The sequence below is a fragment of the Podarcis erhardii genome (assembly GCF_964252035.2).
Source record: "Podarcis erhardii genome assembly, chromosome: 2".
Lineage (NCBI taxonomy): Eukaryota > Metazoa > Chordata > Lepidosauria > Squamata > Lacertidae > Podarcis > Podarcis erhardii.
The window spans coordinates 51,800,575-51,818,292 of NC_138498.1; the positions used below are offsets into that span (position 1 = coordinate 51,800,575).

At 47.5% G+C, this 17,718-nt stretch overlaps 1 protein-coding gene across 4 annotated transcripts in view; it reads left to right on the forward strand.

Annotated features, from left to right (window-relative positions):
* Window positions 1–280: 280 nt before the first annotated feature.
* Window positions 281–17,718, forward strand: part of SH3TC2 (SH3 domain and tetratricopeptide repeats 2) — a 56,321-nt gene continuing 38,883 nt past the window's right edge. Inside the window, exons 1-2 of one of the 4 annotated variants that reach the window (XM_081852022.1) lie at window positions 10,012–10,075; window positions 16,009–16,149. In XM_081852022.1, coding sequence (XP_081708148.1) covers window positions 16,092–16,149 — 58 coding nt within the window. In that variant the 5' untranslated portion in view covers window positions 10,012–10,075; window positions 16,009–16,091. Of the gene's footprint in view, window positions 465–10,011; window positions 10,076–10,409; window positions 10,486–16,008; window positions 16,150–17,718 lie in introns of those variants that run through there. The other 3 variants (XM_081852017.1, XM_081852021.1, XM_081852020.1) reach the window with 3 other exon arrangements.

Genomic DNA, 17,718 nt, shown 5'->3' on the forward strand with positions numbered 1-17,718 from the left:
CTCCCCCTGTTCAGACAGCATATATTCCAGGAACAATGGGCCTTTTGACTGCTTGGCAATGGATCGTAGAATATAGGGAACGAGATGAAGGTTTATTAAGTTATTTTAATGAGGGTTGTTGGCATCGAGTCCTTTATCAGAATTCCTGTCGGGGATTTCTAAAGGAAGGAGTTGCCTTCATCTGGGAACAACAAGTTGCAAGCAGTTTCCATTCCCTGTAGGCCCAGATATTTATAATCTGACAATTGATTCCTCTTTTATGACTGAACAAATTCATTCCCCGCACTCCCATCTCTAAACAGAACTGTAGCCACAGGAGAACAATATGACTGAGGTGACTTGGTGTTTTATTTGATGCTAGGGCACACATTGTGCTTCAACACATCAGACTAAGCACATGAACCTACTACAAGGACTTCTGTCCATCTGTTCTGGAAATGTCTGGATGCAGGACAGAGCACCACGTAAGTACATAAGAATATATGGTATGTATGTATATATATGTGCATAAGAATATACAGCCATTTGTCATGGATGCTTTAGCTGAGATTCCTGCATTGCAGGGGTTGGACTACATGGCCTTTGGGGACCCTTCCAACTCTACAATTCTGTGATTCCATGATTCTTATTTTTAAAATAACCTAAAACATTACTGTATGCTCAATATTTTAAATGTATATTTTATATTCTTTGTAAACGGTTTACAGGTTTTAATTTACAGTTAAGCGGTATTATACATTTTGTAATACACACACACAAATACACACACACACACACACACACACATTCTTTCATTGTTTCTGCAATGGACATACACCATCTATTTTGCCTGAAATCCTATGACAGTGACTGTATGGTGAAATGTGAAAACTGGTCTTCCCCAGCCTGCCGCCTGCAGATGATGCTGGGCTACAGCTCCATCAGTCACAGGCAGAATGTCCAATGGTTAGTGTAATGGGGTTGCTCGTGCGTAAACCGGTGCAACACCAGGCTGGGTTGCCTGAGTGAACCTTTTCTGTCCGGACAGCCACTCACCCGTGGCTGTCTCAATCGCTGGCAGAATCCGTCAGTGGGCATTTCTTGAACTTCTTCCAGCAAAGAAGCTCTTTGACGCCTAGTCTCCGCCTACTCTCCCTGCGCGGAAGCCTTCTGTGCAAGGAGGGTGTGGGCAGCGGAGGACCCTTACTCTCCCCGCTGGTCCCTGGCAAGGAGTCATGGGACCGCCTCGCCACTTCCCCCATCTGCCCCCCTTCTCCACTGGTGCTACGCTGATTCTCTTCCCCAGAAGATGGGCTGCCTCTCCCCATCCCGGGACGCTCTCTGGGACCCCTCCAGAGCCCGCTCTCTCCCTCCGGCCCTGATGGCAGTTCCCTGACAGTTAGGGATGATGGGAGTTTATTTAATTCATCAATGGAATATATACATAAAAAATCTCTAAGCAGTTAATATAGAAAACCCTTAAAATTCACTCACTCATTCATTTTATTTGTATGCTGTTTCTCCACACACACACACACAAAATCATGCTCAAAAAGGTTTACAGCAAATAAAGAGGGATGCATCTCAAACAAACACTACAAAAACTTTTGATAATAACACAGCAAAACAATAACATAAGAATTTCATTATAACATAGCAAAAGAGTAACACAATATCAGTTTCAGAATAATGTAGCAAAACAATCGCATAGTAACAATTTCATTATAACATGGCAAAACAAAAATATAGTAACATGCAAAAAGCCACATTTCCATAAATATAACAACATGCAGCATCCAAAGCAAAAATAAGAAGGCAGTTTCGCAGTCTTACATTAGTCCTAGGAAATCCCCTCCCATAATGTTACTTAGCCACAAAATCAAGACTAGAATACAGATATAGTAAATCCAAAAAATACATACTGTCAATAAAAACCCAGAATCAAAATAATGAGTTCAAACTAAAGGCTTGAGCAAACAAATATTTAATTTGTATGTAAAGTGAGTCACAGCTGACACATTTTGGATTGAACAGGGGAGGGTTTTCCAGAGGGTTGGTGCCACTGCAGAAAAGGCCTCCCTCCGTGTGGCCACGAGATGCACTCTGATTATTGTAAAGACTGGACACATCTGGAGGCCCCAGGTTGTGGAAGGCTATCCATACTGAGAGAGGTTAGGCATAATTCTGTTCACTGGATTTGTAATTTTCCCTTATTCCTGAAGAAGCGCTGGTGATGCCTTGATTTTGCAAAGCACAGAATACTAATGCTTTAATAAAAGTTCTAGTTACAGGTAGGTAGCCATGTTGGTCTGCCATAGTCGAAACAAAATAAACAAATTCCTTCCAGTAGCACCTTAGAGACCAACTAAGTTTGTTATTGGCATGAGCTTTTGTGTATCTGAAGAAGTGTGCATGCACACAAAAGCTCATACCAATAACAAACTTAGTTGGTCTCTAAGGTGCTACTGGAAGGAATTTTTTAATTTTAATAAAAGTTTAAAACTGAAACATTACAGACTTCCGGGTCGGCGCCATCGCCGAATGGCGGACTCCCTCCGAGCTCCGGAGGGAGCCTGCACGGCAGGGGCTGGGTCCTACCGCACCGGCGATGCGGGGACCCTTAAAAACCACGGCCACGGGGGCCGTGGACATGGAGACTCGGCTGACACCGTTAGCGCCCTCCCGACTCGTGAAGGAGCCTTTTTAAAGGCTACGGATCGGGTGCCGGGGAGAAGCGTGGTGTTTTGAGTCCTCTGCTATCCCTGCCGTGCGAAGCCGCATTCCATTCGGCGGAGAGCGCTGGCTTTTTCCTTTGAAAATTCGGACCTAAAAGAACAACCCGTAAGTAATTGGAACTTGGACTAAAAAGAGGGACAAAAATTTTAAAAATTTCGGAGCGAGCGGGGGAGGCGCAAAAAAGGAAGTCAGCCACCCCCTCCATTGTAGAAGGGTCAAAGCAAAGGATCTGATAACTAAGATCGGAGTAACATCATTTTGGCAAGTTTTTAACCTCACGAGTGAAGAATATGAGATTGAGCTGGAGGAGGAAAGTAGAATTCGGACTTAAAAACAACCCCCCCTGGAACCCCGGGAGCGATCGATGACGGAGTTTGGAGAGGAGAAAGGCAAGTTTTGACAGCTGTCAAAGAGCTGTCAAAGCGGAAAATAAGATAGAGACTATGTTACAAGGACTTTGCTGGTTATATTTGTTATAAATTGGATACAAATTGTTTTAAATAAGAATTATAAAGTTACTAGGGCTAATGGACGCGATCTGGAAGAGAACTCAGTTTTTGCAATCCACCTAGAGGAGCCGAGGGATATTACAAGTGGTTTTAGCTGGAAATTGGAACTGAACTGTTTATCTCCTGGGAAACTGCAGAAATGGAACATTATTATGACTACAGAGGCCACTACACCGAAGAAGACAATGGAATCATCTGTTGTGGAATGAAAGGAACTTGACGTAATGTTTTGTTTCTGAATAACAAGCCTCTGTAAAGGAACTAACTTTTGGAATTAGGACATTTGTGCAGGAAAACAGGGACAGAAAGAAATAGAAAGAGGAGTGTGATCAATAAGAACAACAAAATAACAAGAATTGGACCAAGTCAAAAGTGGGGACATTTGGGACATCCAGATTTGACAAGCTTAAGGATTATAATTTGGAGTTTTTCACTCCTGGATATAAAAATCTGGATGGAAAAAATGGGCCTTTCTTTGAGACAGAATCCTTCCATGATTGGACATTTGAAACTAAAGAGGACTGGCAAAGGACTATGACTTAGAGAGACGTGGAAATATCGGACATTGAGGAACATTGGGAACGCAACCGGGAAAAGGGGGGGTGGGAAATGTGGAATCCAAAGGGCGTAAACTATGTTTTATTTAGGCTATGTACATCTACATGGTATTCTAAAGTAGGGAACTCGTGGTGGGAATAAGCCGATTTTAGGGGAATGGAAAATAATGTTGTTGTTTTTTTTTAAAAAAAAAATTGGGTTAAGGATAACAAGTCTGAATTGAGGAGAAGAACTTGTTGAGATCATTTGAGAGATTTGGAATACAAGGGGGGGAGGGAAGGGGAAGTCCTGAAAGGATGTAATTGGAAAAAGATTTGAAATTGGATGTTTTATTAATTTGTAATTAATTGGAAAACTTTAATAAATATTATTCAAAAAAAAAAAACTGAAACATTACAAGTCAGCACAAGATTCTGGTAAAGTCAAATTTCATGCAGACTCTCAAAAATTATGTGCTGGGATTATCTTTCAGTACTATATTCCCCACAAACACTTAGTTGGGGGAAAAACTGAGTGGCAAAGTGAGTCCAAGAGATACATTAGACTGCGGTCAAGGTGCATTTCCCATGTCCAAGTATTAAGGAACAGCTCTTACAGATATTAGATCCCTTTAATGCTGTGCACTGCAGTTGAAGCAGCGGCCTCAAACTGCACAGCCCATAGCCCCCTTAGCAACTCCCTGAGGCATCTGGGTTCCCTGAAATTCCCTTTCAGATCCCTGTGTGGCCCCACATCTCCACAAAGGCCCATGACATCCCACTCTGCAGGTTGATGCCTGCACTCTACCTGCATCAAAAGGCCATTGATCACCCTGCATTATTGATGGATTTAAGGGTACTTAGCACTGTTGAAGATGCAAGATAGGGATATTTCTAGCAAAGCTTAGCAGCAAAACAAAATCACAGTCCAAGAGTGAAAAAGCAGCTCCAAGGTGGGGCAGAAGTGACCTCTGCTTGGCCGCTGCTGCTTCAGCGATGGGGAATCAACCAGCAAGGAGCAATTCTCCACCTGCATGGTATCGTTGCCCCTTTAAAACTAGATGGAAGATTTCTGCAGGCTGCGGGAGTCCCATGTTGAACTGTTCCTGCCATCCAAGGAATCGAGACCAGGAGCTAGAAGCAGGCACTGGAAGAACCCGCCCTTCTCCTGGATGGAAGGGAGTTGGCACTTTGGATCCCATTAAAGGCAAGGCTCCCTGGGGTTTTCTTTCCTTCTGTGCTTGCATGCCTCTTGTGGGCTGGCTCCTTTGGAGAGGAAATGAGTGCAGTTTACAGATGTTTTCTTGATTTCCCCCAAAGAGGCCTGTAGTGCTAGGAGTGGCTGCTTTGCAGATGAATCCCAAGAACAGGAAGGCACTGGGATGTTATATGCATTGAGGAGTGAGAACTTCTGTATTTCTAATAATGGGTGGCATCAGGAAGCTCTGGCTAAAAGAGGATGTTACCACATTGGAAGAGAGATGCTAAAGCTACAGGGGAGCTGGGATATTCCTTTTCACCTTGGTCAGAACAATCTGAGTCAAGATCAGGGTACTATTTTAGATTTTAACTGAAGATGAAATTGCCACAAAAAAAGTGTATACTTTTTTAAAAAACAAAAAGTCACAATAATATAGGTGTTCCTGAGGAATAACATGAGGGTTGGGAGGATTGTTAAGGAGACTGTGATCTTTCTCTCTTAAATTGTTGTTTGGGTTGAAAGAGGTCATGCCGGGTGTAATGACTGCTGGTTAATGAAATAATGTGTGTGCTCTGAACTCTCAAAGTGCTTTATAATCCTGAGTATTATTGCTAAAGCTGCCATCACATTGGTAGCAAATTTTCCCAAACCCAAATAAACTTTGTACGTTGAGATGTTGTGGCCAACATGGCACCAGGGGTAGCGAACATGGTACCTTCCATATCTGTTAAGACTCCAAGCCCCATCAGCCCCAGCTGGTATGGCCAGCCCAGTGGTTAGGAAAGAGGGGGGTTATATCATCTTGCATCCTCTGGAGGGCACCCTGTTGGCTACCCCTGGCTTTTTACCCCTGCAGTAGCATCAAGATGCTGCCCTTGCAGGCTTGAATAGCAGCCAAAATGCCCGCAGCAAGGACTTCTTGCATCCTGCCTTCTAAAGGCTGCCAGGAAATCCTGTCCACCCTGAAGCAAGCAAGTAGCCTCCCCATTTCCTCTCTCCCTGCCCCTCCAAAAAAAACAAAACCCTGCTCAGTCTTCCAAGCAGCTAAATGTATCATGTTCTTTGATGGATACAGTGGTACCTCGGGTTAAGTACTTAATTCGTTCCGGAGGTCCGTTCTTAACCTGAAGCACCACTTTAGCTAATGGGGCCTCCTGCCGCCGCTGCGCTGCCGGAGCATGATTTCTGTACTCATCCTGAAGCAAAGTTCTTAACCCAAGGTAATATTTCTGGGTTAGCGGAGTCTGTAACCTGAAGTGTATGTAACCTGAAGCGTATGTAACCTGAGGTACCACTGTATCATGCACTCAGTGCCATAGCTATGGGGCAGGGTGAGGGAGCTAGCTGGGGTTTTTTTGCCCTGGGTGAAGCCTCCAGAGGGGCAGCATTGAGGCTCCCTGCCTGTATGTGTGTTTACGCAATTGTGGGGGGGGGGGTGCGCCAAACTGGGTCTTTGACCTGGGTAAAATAAAGGCTTGGTTCGCCCCTGGATGAACTCTGTGCTGCATTCTTCAGATTCCCTTTGAATGAATGTCTGCCAAAGGCTGGAATGCCAGGTGAGCCATAAATTGAACAAACAGGCCCGTTTCGACCGGCAGTGTACTCTACAGTCCACCTCAGAATCTCCATGAAGGACAATGAGCATTTTGCATCAAACAAAATATTCCCCAGTAACAATTCATTCTGGAATTAACATGCGTAGAGATTTCTAATGGCAGAATTGTTCTGCATGCTTCCTGTGACGTGCATCCCTTTTGGAGGAATTGGGCATGGTTGCATTTATGATTTCATAGAGAGATGTGTGAATAAACATAATGGGATTAGACAACGTCACGGAGTATAAAGCTATCATTGGTTCCTAGTCATGATGGCTTTATGTTATCTTCAGTATTGGAAGTTAACATAAATAACAGCTGCTGGAGAGTAACCATGGAAGAGGCCTTTTGCCCTCATGCCCTGCTTGTGTGCTTCCCAGAAGCATTTGGTTGTGGGAACAGGGTGCTAGACTAAGCAAGCCGTTAGTGTGGTCCAGCAGGGATCGTCTGATGTTCTTCTATGTTTGACTAGTGAATCAATCGGCCATGTTGTTTATGTGTTCTTCTGAGCGACGAGAAATTCCAAGGACTGCACTTCTGGTTTTGCTTCTCTTCGGATGAGAGAGCACGGAGACTCTTGGTTGCAAAAATACAGGGCAACAATAAACGGAGGCAAACAAGCACTTCTAGAAAGGAGAGAGAACTTGGGCGGCCGCCTCCAAGGTGGCACCACCAGTTTCAGCTAGTTGCTTCTAGAAACTCTCTGCATTCTCTCTTCCGCCTTTGTTTCCTCCAAAACTGCCAGCTACTGTTTCTTTCTCAAACACAATCCGTAGTGGATGATAAGGTGGGGTGGTCATGGTGCTTACCTGACCTCTCAGCAGTGGAATCACTGTGATTTATCATGAGGGAGAGTGGGAGGCAGTGGGTAAGGTCAGCATTGTGCAAGTGCACCAGCAGGAACAGCCTACTGGCTTGGGTAAAAAGCTCCTTCAAGCATTGCCTAGGGGTCATCATTCATAGCATTGTAATAGATCTGGTCAAGCAGCTTTTGGGCTAGATCAGGGCAGTTGGTCAGGAGCTGGTTGAGTTTCTTGATCAGAGAGTGCCCTGTATTTATCTCCAGTGTGGGTTAAAGAATTGTATTTTTGCAGCACTGACCTCACTGACACCTTGTCGTCGTCACCCCCCCCCCCAGTAAACAGCAATGACGTCACAGAAGGGAGGTCGGATAAGCACTTCTACCCAACCCTGCCATCTGCTATTGCTCACAATGCACCACACACTTCTGTCAAACATGACCCCCAAGTGAACTATCCTTGTAGGGGACAGTCCACAGCCATTTAGAAATACTAACATCATGGTACCAAATCCAAGACTCTTATCAGTCATCATTTTAGGGCAAAACTATGGTGGCAGATCCATTCACAGGCAAACTCACAACCCTATGTTTTTATGGATTAAGCTATTATACACACACACACACACACACACACTTTATTTATTTCTCAGATTCCGATTCCTATGCTGCTCACTTTCCCCTAAGCAATGAACAATTAACATTTGACAAAATAAAAATATTAAAAACTGTTCAGCAATCAAAGAACTGCAAAGCTGGTCCTAATACAGGGAAGGCTTGGTTAGATAGTTTTGTTTTGAGCAAACTTCTTAAAGATAAAACAGAAGAAGCTTGCTTAATACATTTTGGGAGGGAGGTCCACAACATTAGGGAGCTCTGTTTTCTGGTGGTTGTAGAGTGGGCATCTTGTGGCATCAGGAAAGTGCCTTGGCTGACAACCATACTGCTTGGGCAGAAATGAATGGGGCTGTCCCTCCTGCAAACTGGCTCAAAGTTGCTTAGGGGTTTATAAACCAACAACAGCACCTTAGCTTGGGCCCAGTAGCACACTGGCTGCCAGTGCAGATCTCTCAGCAATAGTGTTGTCTGCTATTGCCATCTTCTGCTCTAAGTGTAGCTTCCAGACCAAGTGACAGGGCAGCTCTACATAGAGCATATTGCAGTAGTCCAGTACTGAGATTTCCAGTGTCTGGCCCACTGTGGTCTAGGAATGGTCACAGCTGTCATAGGCATAGCTGGGGGGGGGGCAGCCCCCCATCAATAAAAATCAATAAAATATATAGCAAACTGAGGTTCTTCCCCCACCACAAAAGGCCTGCCTCCCTAACAAAAATCCTGGCTATGCCCATGACAGATGTTGTACATATACATACATGATTTCATTCACATGTTGTCTTTCCACAGTTCAAACCATGCTCAGAGCAGCTTACAACATGAAAAAAACACATAACTACAACCTAAGTAGTCTTAAACCAGCCTAAGATGAAAAAACGAGTCCCTAGCTGCTAAAAACACGTTTGCAGCGACAAAGATGGACCTAGGAGCACCCAGAGACCATATACCTCATCCTTCAGAGAGAGTTTGGCCAAATTCAGAACAGGTAATTGGTCTGCCTCCCGGACATGGGAGCCAAACTGGTCTTGTCAGGTTTCAAACTCCGTTTATTGGCCCTCATCCAGTGTACCACTGCATGCAGGCACCGGGGCCAGACTCAGCCAGCCGCTCCTGATTCAGACGTTATGCGGAAGTAAACGGCAATTGGAAATCCATTTAACTTCCTAACGTGGCAAGAAGGAATAAGAGGGAAACTTACCAGAAATGGCTACTCAGACACCAGCAGTGGCTATCTTAGTGATCTCTAGATATTGATGGACTGGACACCACTTCCCGCCCTCCCTGACCACTGCCCCTGCTGGCTGGGGCTGATGGGAGTTGGAGTCCAGCACATATGGCCAGCCACAGTTGAACCTTCCGGCCCTACAGGAATCTAGCTCACACCCTTCTCCCCTGCCTTTGCTTCCTTTCCAGACGGGTGGCGAGGAGCAAGGGCAGCTCTGCAGTCTCAGTTGAAGTTTAACCAGCGGTGAAAAGCCTCTCTTTTCAAGGGCACAGGAGAGAGAGAGAGAGAGAGAGAGAGAGATCCTAGAAATGGGGGAGTTGCGCAGGTGGCTGAACCAGACGAGCTAGTTTGAGCAAATAAGCCGGGCAGCGTCTCAGGCCAGCGGACAGCAACGCGGCTGTAAACAACTTGGCAACCCGTTTCCTCTTCGCAAACTTGTGGCGCCCCCCTCCCGCGCTCTCATTGTTTGGTAAGGTAGTGCGCGGGGGAGGCGGCGAATAAACACCCTGTTGATTATTGCCCCGTTCCAGTTTGCGCCGGGAAGCCTCCCCCCCCCTTTATTTTTCTCCCGCCCTCTCCGGAGGTGTTTACAGCTGCGCTCCTGGGTAACCCATTGACCTCCCCGTCCGGCTGCGCTGCTGGGAAACCAGCAAGGCTGATAAGGCTCTCTTCTGGAGAAATTCCTGTTCCTTGCGCCAGGGCGGGGCAGAAGCTGGACCCCAGCGCGAACAGTTTCTCTCAAGTTTCCCTTCCCCGCCCGCTCGCGCCCCTCCTCGCTTTTCGCCTCTCTTCCCAATTGCGCGCCCGAGGTGCTTTGGGAAGGGGAAGGGCCAGCCGGGAACAGGGGAGTCGAAGAGAACGTCTGTAGATGAGCCTCCAGGTCAGTACCACCCATTTGGTCCCTGCTGATTTCTCGTCCCCCCCCCTTTCCTCCCGAGTCCTCCTCCCAGCCACCGTTTTGATTCCCTCCCTGGCATGCCTTGCCTGCTGCCTCCCAGTGCAGCCAGCCGCGCAGGCGGAGGCAGCGTGTGCGCCCGTGTGGCGCGCTCTGCCCCCTGCGCTCGCCCGGCACCGAGAAAGCGGGCACAAAGAATGGAGGAGTCGCTCTTTTGGTATCCGGACTCCGGAAGCGATAGTCTTATGCTTGCATCATGGGCTGCTTCTCTCACCCTCTTGCTCCCCTCTCTCTCTCTCTCTCTCTCTCTCTCCTCCAGGGAAGGGCCGTAGAGCAGTGATAGAGCACCTGCTTTTCTTGCAGGAGGTCCCAGCTTCAGTCCTTGTCATTGCTAGGTAGGGTTGAAAAAGTTCCCTGTCTGAAATCCTGGAGAGCTGCTGCCAGTCAGTGCAGGCAGTAAAGAGCTAAGTGGACCGATGGGTCAGATTCTGCACAAGGCAGATTCCGACATTCCAGGGCTCTGGAGCACTGCTTTAGCTGGCCTCCCAAGTCGTGTGGATGTCCTTCACTGTGAGCAGTCTTTGATATACCCATTGTGTACTGTGGCAGTCACTGCAGATGGCACAGTCCACATGGGAAGGATCTGCAGGGTTCTGTGCAAAAAAATAATTCACCTTTCATGACTGGATATCGTTGCACTACCTGGAAGAACAAGAAATTGGGGATGCAAAGAGTGAATCCTTCCCCTTCCTGCAAGAAATTCAGGCTTGTGAAGATCAGGGCCTCAGGTGGCAGAATGCAGGGGGTATTTGCCATGAGTGCCACAGCCAGAGAAGGAAGGAGAAGCGCCTGAGATGGTAGCGGCTTCTGGGTTCTGGCAAGATCTCATGGGAGCTCTGCAAAATCTCATAAGATCTTGCGGGGCTCTTGCCAGAACCCAGGGGACAGGCCGCCCCTGGCGAAGATATCACCCCCCCCAACACACCACTGAGGCAGGTGAAATTGAGAGTGTGTGTTTTGACCAAGGCTATCCAATACGGTTGTACCTTGGTTTTCAAACAGCTTATTTCTCAAATGTTTTGGCTCCTGAACGCCGCAAACCTGGAAGTGACTGTTATGGTTTGCGAACCATTTTTGGAAGCCAAACGTCCGACGTGGCTTCCGGTTGAGTTCAGGAAGCTCCTGCAGCCAATCAGAAGCTGCACCTTGGTTTTTGAACATTTTCGGAAGTCAAACGGACTTCTGGAATGGATTCTGTTCAAGAACCAAGCTTAAAAGCTTAAAAGTTAAGCCACTCAGGCTTGATCTAATCCCCTAACAGCACTTTTAGCTTTACGCCACAGTGGCCTTGCTGTGGTAGATGTAGCAAGAGAATCTGGACCAGCATGCAGTTCTGTCCTCCACCAGTCACGGACTGTGGGCCGGGGGGGAGGGGTGGCATTATTAATCCGGGAAGATTGTTCTTTCAGGGCTCTACCATCGCCATCGATCCCCGGCATTGAATGTGTTGGCCTAGTGTGGGGCTCCGAGGAGAGCTTGGCTGTCTGGCTGGTGTACCGGCCACCTAGCGCACCAGCAGCCACCCTGTCAGGCCTGCTGGAGGCGGTGGCCGGCTGGGCCTTGGAGTTCCCTAACCTATTGGTATTGGAAGACTTCAACTTCCATGCTGATGCCGCTCCCTCCTCACAGGCTCTGGACCTCGTGTCTTCCATGGCGACACTAGGGCTCTCCCAGTTTGTTTCGGGCCCCACACATCAAGCAGGCCACACGCTGGATTTGATCTTTGGTGCCGGTATAGATGTGATCATGTCTCCTTCGATGAAGGTGCCATGGTCTGATCACTACGCTCTGAAAGCCAGGATTGACTTTCCACCCCCACCCTGCTTAGGTGGCGAGCCGATTTGGGCTCGCCCGCAGAGGCTGATGGACCCTGATAGATTCCGTCAAGCCTTGCGGGACCTTGCTCCCCCTGGCGACTCATTGACTGAGCTTGTTGAGGGCTGGAATACCCAGCTCCTGGCAGCCATCGATGAGATCGCACCTAAGCGCCCTCTGCGACCCCGCAGAAACCGGGCTCCCTGGTTTACCGAGGAGCTTCGGAAAATGAAGCGGGACCTCAGACGGCTAGAGCGAGTATGGCGGGGTGCCCGTGACGGAGCCTCAAGAACATCTTATAGGGTTTTTATGAAAACCTATGAGATGGCTGTGAAGGCCGCTAAGAAGTCTTACTTCTCGGCCTCCATTGCATCCGCTAGCTCTCGCCCGGCGCAATTATTTAGTATAATTCGGTCTTTAACGTCCCTTGAAGGACAGCCAAATTTAAATAACAATCTGACACACAGCTGTGAGGCATTTGCGAGCTTTTTTGCGGAGAAGGTCCTGTTGCTCCGCCATGACCTCCCTGCCAATTTGGATACAATAAAGGAACTGGAGGCCCCTCAACTGTCCTCGGGTCCAGTATTGGACCATTTTGACCGGATATCTCCAGCCGATGTGGACAGACTCCTCCGAGCTGGAAAGCCCACCACCTGTCCTCTTGACCCGTGCCCGTCATGGCTAATTAGAGCGTGTCCAGACGAGGTGCGGGCCCCCCTGGGGGATATCATCAATTTGTCCCTTGGCACCGGGATATTCCCAGGGGAACTGAAGGAGGCAGTGGTGCGTCCGCTCTTAAAGAAAACATCATTAGATCCCTTAGATCTATCCAATTACCGCCCGGTCTCGAATCTTCCATTCCTGGGTAAGGTGATTGAGAGAGCGGTTGCTGAACAGCTTGGTAGGTTTCTGGATGAAACATCTGCTCTGGATCCATTCCAGTCCGGCTTCCGTGCTGGTCATGGGACCGAGACGGCTCTGGTTGCCCTAACAGATGATCTCCGTAGGCAGCTGGATCGAGGCGGGTCGGGGCTGCTGATTCTTCTAGATCTGTCAGCAGCCTTCGACATGGTCGATCACGAACTCCTGGACCACCGCCTTGCCGACGTGGGGATCCAGGGCACAGTCCTTCAATGGCTGCGCTCGTTTCTCTCTGGTCGGGGACAGAGGGTGGCGCTCGGGGGGGAATTGTCATTGCGCCACTCCTTGGTGTGTGGAGTGCCTCAGGGTGCGATTCTCTCCCCGATGCTTTTTAACATCTTTATGCGCCCCCTCGCCCAGCTTGTCCGGAGTTTTGGGCTGCGTTGCCATCAGTATGCCGATGACACCCAACTCTATCTGTTGATGGATGGCCATCCTGACTCGGCCCCCGATACACTGGCGAGATGTCTGGAAGCTGTGGCTGGATGGTTACGTGGGAGCCGGTTGAAGTTAAATCCTTCAAAGACAGAGGTCCTCTGGCTGGGGCGGGACGATATGGGATTGAGGGGGCAACTCCCATCTCTTGCGGGGCTGCAATTAGTGCCAGCACCGTCCGTTAAGAGTTTGGGTGTAATCTTTGATACCTCCCTCTCTATGGAGGCGCAGATTACAGCTATAACAAAGGCGGCATTTTTTCATCTCCGCCAAGCTAAGCAGTTGGCCCCTTATCTCTCTCGCCCTGACCTAGCCACTGTGATCCATGCGACGGTCACCTCCAGACTGGATTATTGTAACTCGCTCTACGTGGGGCTGCCCTTAAGACTGACCCAGAAACTCCAGCGGGTGCAGAATGCAGCGGCGAGACTCCTTATGGGGTCTTCGCTGCGAGATCACATTCATCCGGTACTATACCAGCTGCACTGGCTCCCGGTGGAGTACAGGATCAGGTTTAAGGTGCTGGTTTTAACCTTTAAAGCCCTATACGGCCTAGGACCCTCGTACCTACGGGACCGCCTCTCCTGGTATGCCCCACAGAGAAACCTACGGTCTGCAAATAATAACATCCTCAAGGTCCCAGGCCTCAGAGAGGTTAGGCTGGCCTCAACTAGAGCCAGGGCCTTCTCGGCTGCGGCTCCAATCTGGTGGAACGCTCTGTCACAAGAGACTAGGGCCCTGCGGGACCTGACATCCTTCCGCAGGGCCTGCAAGACAGAGTTGTTCCACCAGGCCTTTGGTCAGGGCGCAGCCTGACTCCCTCCTCTGGCAACCTGCTTAGAATCTTGCTTAATTAGTTGCCATTAATTTGATTTTAATTGATTTTTATAATGAAATATTTTTAGAATGTGTGAATATCTGATTGTCGATTGTTGATTGTTGTTAGCCGCCCTGAGCCCGGCTTCGGCTGGGGAGGGCGGGATATAAATAAAATTTATTATTATTATTATTATTATTCAGATGTTGAATAACTGTCATATATAGGCAAGCATTTGCAGGGACCTCTCTATCTATCTATCTATCTATCTATCTATCTATCTATCATCTATCTATCTAATCAAGCAGATTCAGAATGCTTTAATTTGTGTCAGCCAATGGAATCTTGTTCATGTCTGCTCAGAAGGAAGTCCCACTGAATTCATTGGTAAACGTGCATAGGATTCCAGCCTTCGCATCCCCGCATACTCCCTGAACTCCCAAGGACATGGGCTCAGGATTGCTTCAGCCCTTTGTACACAAAAACAGGTAAAATGGTGATTTGCATAATAATCCTATGCATGTTTACTTGGAAGTCAATCAGTGGCCTAAATCGGCAGCTGTGATTGTAAGTAAGCACCAGGGATAGTTCCCATCCCCCTTTGGATAAATTTCCCTTCAATGAACAGGGATGAGTATGCATAATTGAAACGTTGAATCATATGAGCTACTGGAGCTATGCAAACTTGTTGAAGGAAGTTGAGATATTGCTAAATGCGTGGTAGGAAAAGAGGATCTGTTTGTCACTAAGAAGAGTTGCCATGTTGCATGGGAGTCATGCCCTTCTCTCATTCCAGGCACTCTGACCCTTGAATTGAGCAGTAAGAGCTCCAAACCCTTAATGAATTGCACCTCTTTACCCTATAACTAAGGGACACGGGTGGTGCTGTGGGTTAAACCACAGAGCCTAGGACTTGCAGATCAGAAGGTCGGTGGTTCAAATCCCCGTGATGGGGTGAGCTCCCATTGCTCGGTCCCTGCTCCTGCCAACCTAGCAGTTCAAAAGCACACCAGTGCAAGTAGATAAATAGGTACCGCTCTGGCAGGAAGGTAAATGGCAATTCTGTGTGCTGCTCTGGTTCGCCAGAAGCGGCTTAGTCATGCTAGCCACTTGGAGGCTGTACGCTGGCTCCCTCGGTCAATAAAGCGAGATGAGCACTGCAACCCCAGAGTTGGCCACAACCGGACCTAATGGTCAGGGGTCCCTTTACCCTTTACTTTTTTATCCTATAACTGCTTGCCCAAATCTGGCTTTATTTGCCAAACTTTTGAGTCTGATTGGATGTTACCGTTTCTTTGCAGTTTCTCTTTACCTTTCCTACCTTTTGCAAATAGAGAAGAGGAATATAACAAATAGCCCTTAAGTTTCCAGTGTTCACAACTGCAGCAAAGAACTTTAATATATAAAACAGCAAGAAGACCTGGCCAGTTTATTATATGGCCATGGCTTTGCTTCCTATCAGGCTTCCAGCACGGAATCCAATTAACCTAGCATATCCTGCGATCTTCAGATGAAGGGTGTTATAGAAATTTTATATGAATGAATGAGTGAACAAATAAATAAATAAATAAATAAAAATATACAGTGGAAAAGATAATTTTATGTTAAATAAAGGTCCCCGCCCCCTCTGGAGGATGTATTTGGACAGCTACCTATTTCCAATACAAATACCTACACATTGGCATCATATTTGTGATGATTTGGGAGGGTAAAGAGGAGGCTGTACCTAATCACCACCCACAGTTCTGGGTACTCCATGCCCTACTCCCCCCTCCCCATTTTTTGGCTAGCAATACTGTGTTTATCCACACAATTGCATCCAGGATGCTGTATATTAGATAGGGATGGGTAATCTACCTTGCTTCACTAGGGAGGAGCAAAAATCCAGCCCTCCTGCAGCTGTGGGGAAGATGTAAAAAATATGTGTGTGATGGAGATAGTCTGTGCATATTCATGACTCTAGAAATTGGCACGCCAAGGCCTAGCAGTGACCCCTCTTCCCCTCATGTTGGTGAGTGATTTTTATTACAGTGGTACCTCGGGTTATAAATGCTTCAGGCTACAGATGCTTCAGGTTACAGACTCCGCTAACCAAGAAATAGTACCTAAGGTTAAGAACTTTGCTTCAGGATGAGAACAGAAATCGTGCGGTGGCAGCGGGAGGCCCCATTAGCTAAAGTGGTGTCTCAGATTAAGAACAGTTTCAGGTTAAGAACGGACCTCCAGGGATGTGAGGGCGATCTGGCTGCGACATCTGTCACCCCATTGATCGCCAGGGTTGATTCGGCTGATCTGGCTGGCTAGGCAGGTGTCCCCTTCCTCCCTCACCGCTCCATGTGTGTCCCTCCCGAAGCTGCGCGCTCAGTGGAAGAGGACGACCATCCCAGATAGAAGGAGTGTACCGTTCTTCGGTCAAGGGTATACAATAGCTGCGCTCCCCTGCTAGAACCTCCAAACAAGAACGGACCTCCAGAACGAATTAAGTTCTTAACCCGAGGTACCACTGTATTATTATTGTGTGAGGAGGCGTATGACTGTGGTTTGTTGAATTACTGCTGCTGGGTGTAAATCTAAAGCCATGAATGCTTTTTGAATAAGAGGGCCAATAGTTTCGTTGAGGTGAATATGTAAACAGCTGTTTTGTTTTCATCCGGTAGTGATGGGGACAGGAGTTGAGAGAGGTCATTGTGAATGGATCCAGTATTATAAATGAAGAAGGGTGAGAGGGTCAGTGCAGAGAGTGCAGCTTCCCCACTCTTCCTTTTTTTCTTTTTTTTTTTACTTTCTGTTTTTCCATTGAGTGTGTTTGATTCCCTTATCTTTAGCCCATGGCTGAATGCCTTGAACTCCACTGACGTGAATGAGGGTTTTGCATGAAATAGATAGATCTTCTGATAACTGATAAGCATTCAGTTGTGACAGGAAAGGCGGCAGAACACTATCCCAAGTTCAAGTTGATTTTGAGGATGTTTTATCTTCCTGAGATGGGGAACCTCAGGCTTGGGGGTCAGATGTGGCCCTTCAGACATCTCTGTCTGGCCCTCAGAATTCCCCTCAGACCACAGCCCTCCCTGGCCTTGCTTCATGCCTGACTGGAATATGCCCTTGAATTCTGATAATGCCTCTGCTTGGCTGAGTGGAAGACAGAGTGAGGTGCAAGCAGACCCTCTTTGACCAGGCCTTTGGTTGATTGACATTCAAAGCCCTTTTAAAATGCATTGTGAAAGAGGGGCATGATTGGGTTGTCTTTGTTTTTATTATGTATTTAGTGTTTTTATTTTTTATATATTGTGATTTTATGTTGTGAACCACCCTGAGATTTACGGGTATATGGCGGTATACAAATTTAATTATTAATGTTAATAATACAGTGGTGCCTCGCAAGACGAAAAGAATCCGTTCCGCGAGTCTCTTCGTCTTGCGGTTTTTTCGTCTTGCGAAGCAAGCCCATTAGCGGATTAGCGGCTTAGCGGATCAGCTGATAAGCGGCTTAGCGGCTTAGAAAAAAAGGGGGGGAACCCGCAGGAACTCACAAGACATTTTCGTCTTGCGAAGCAAGCCCATAGGAAATTCGTTTTGC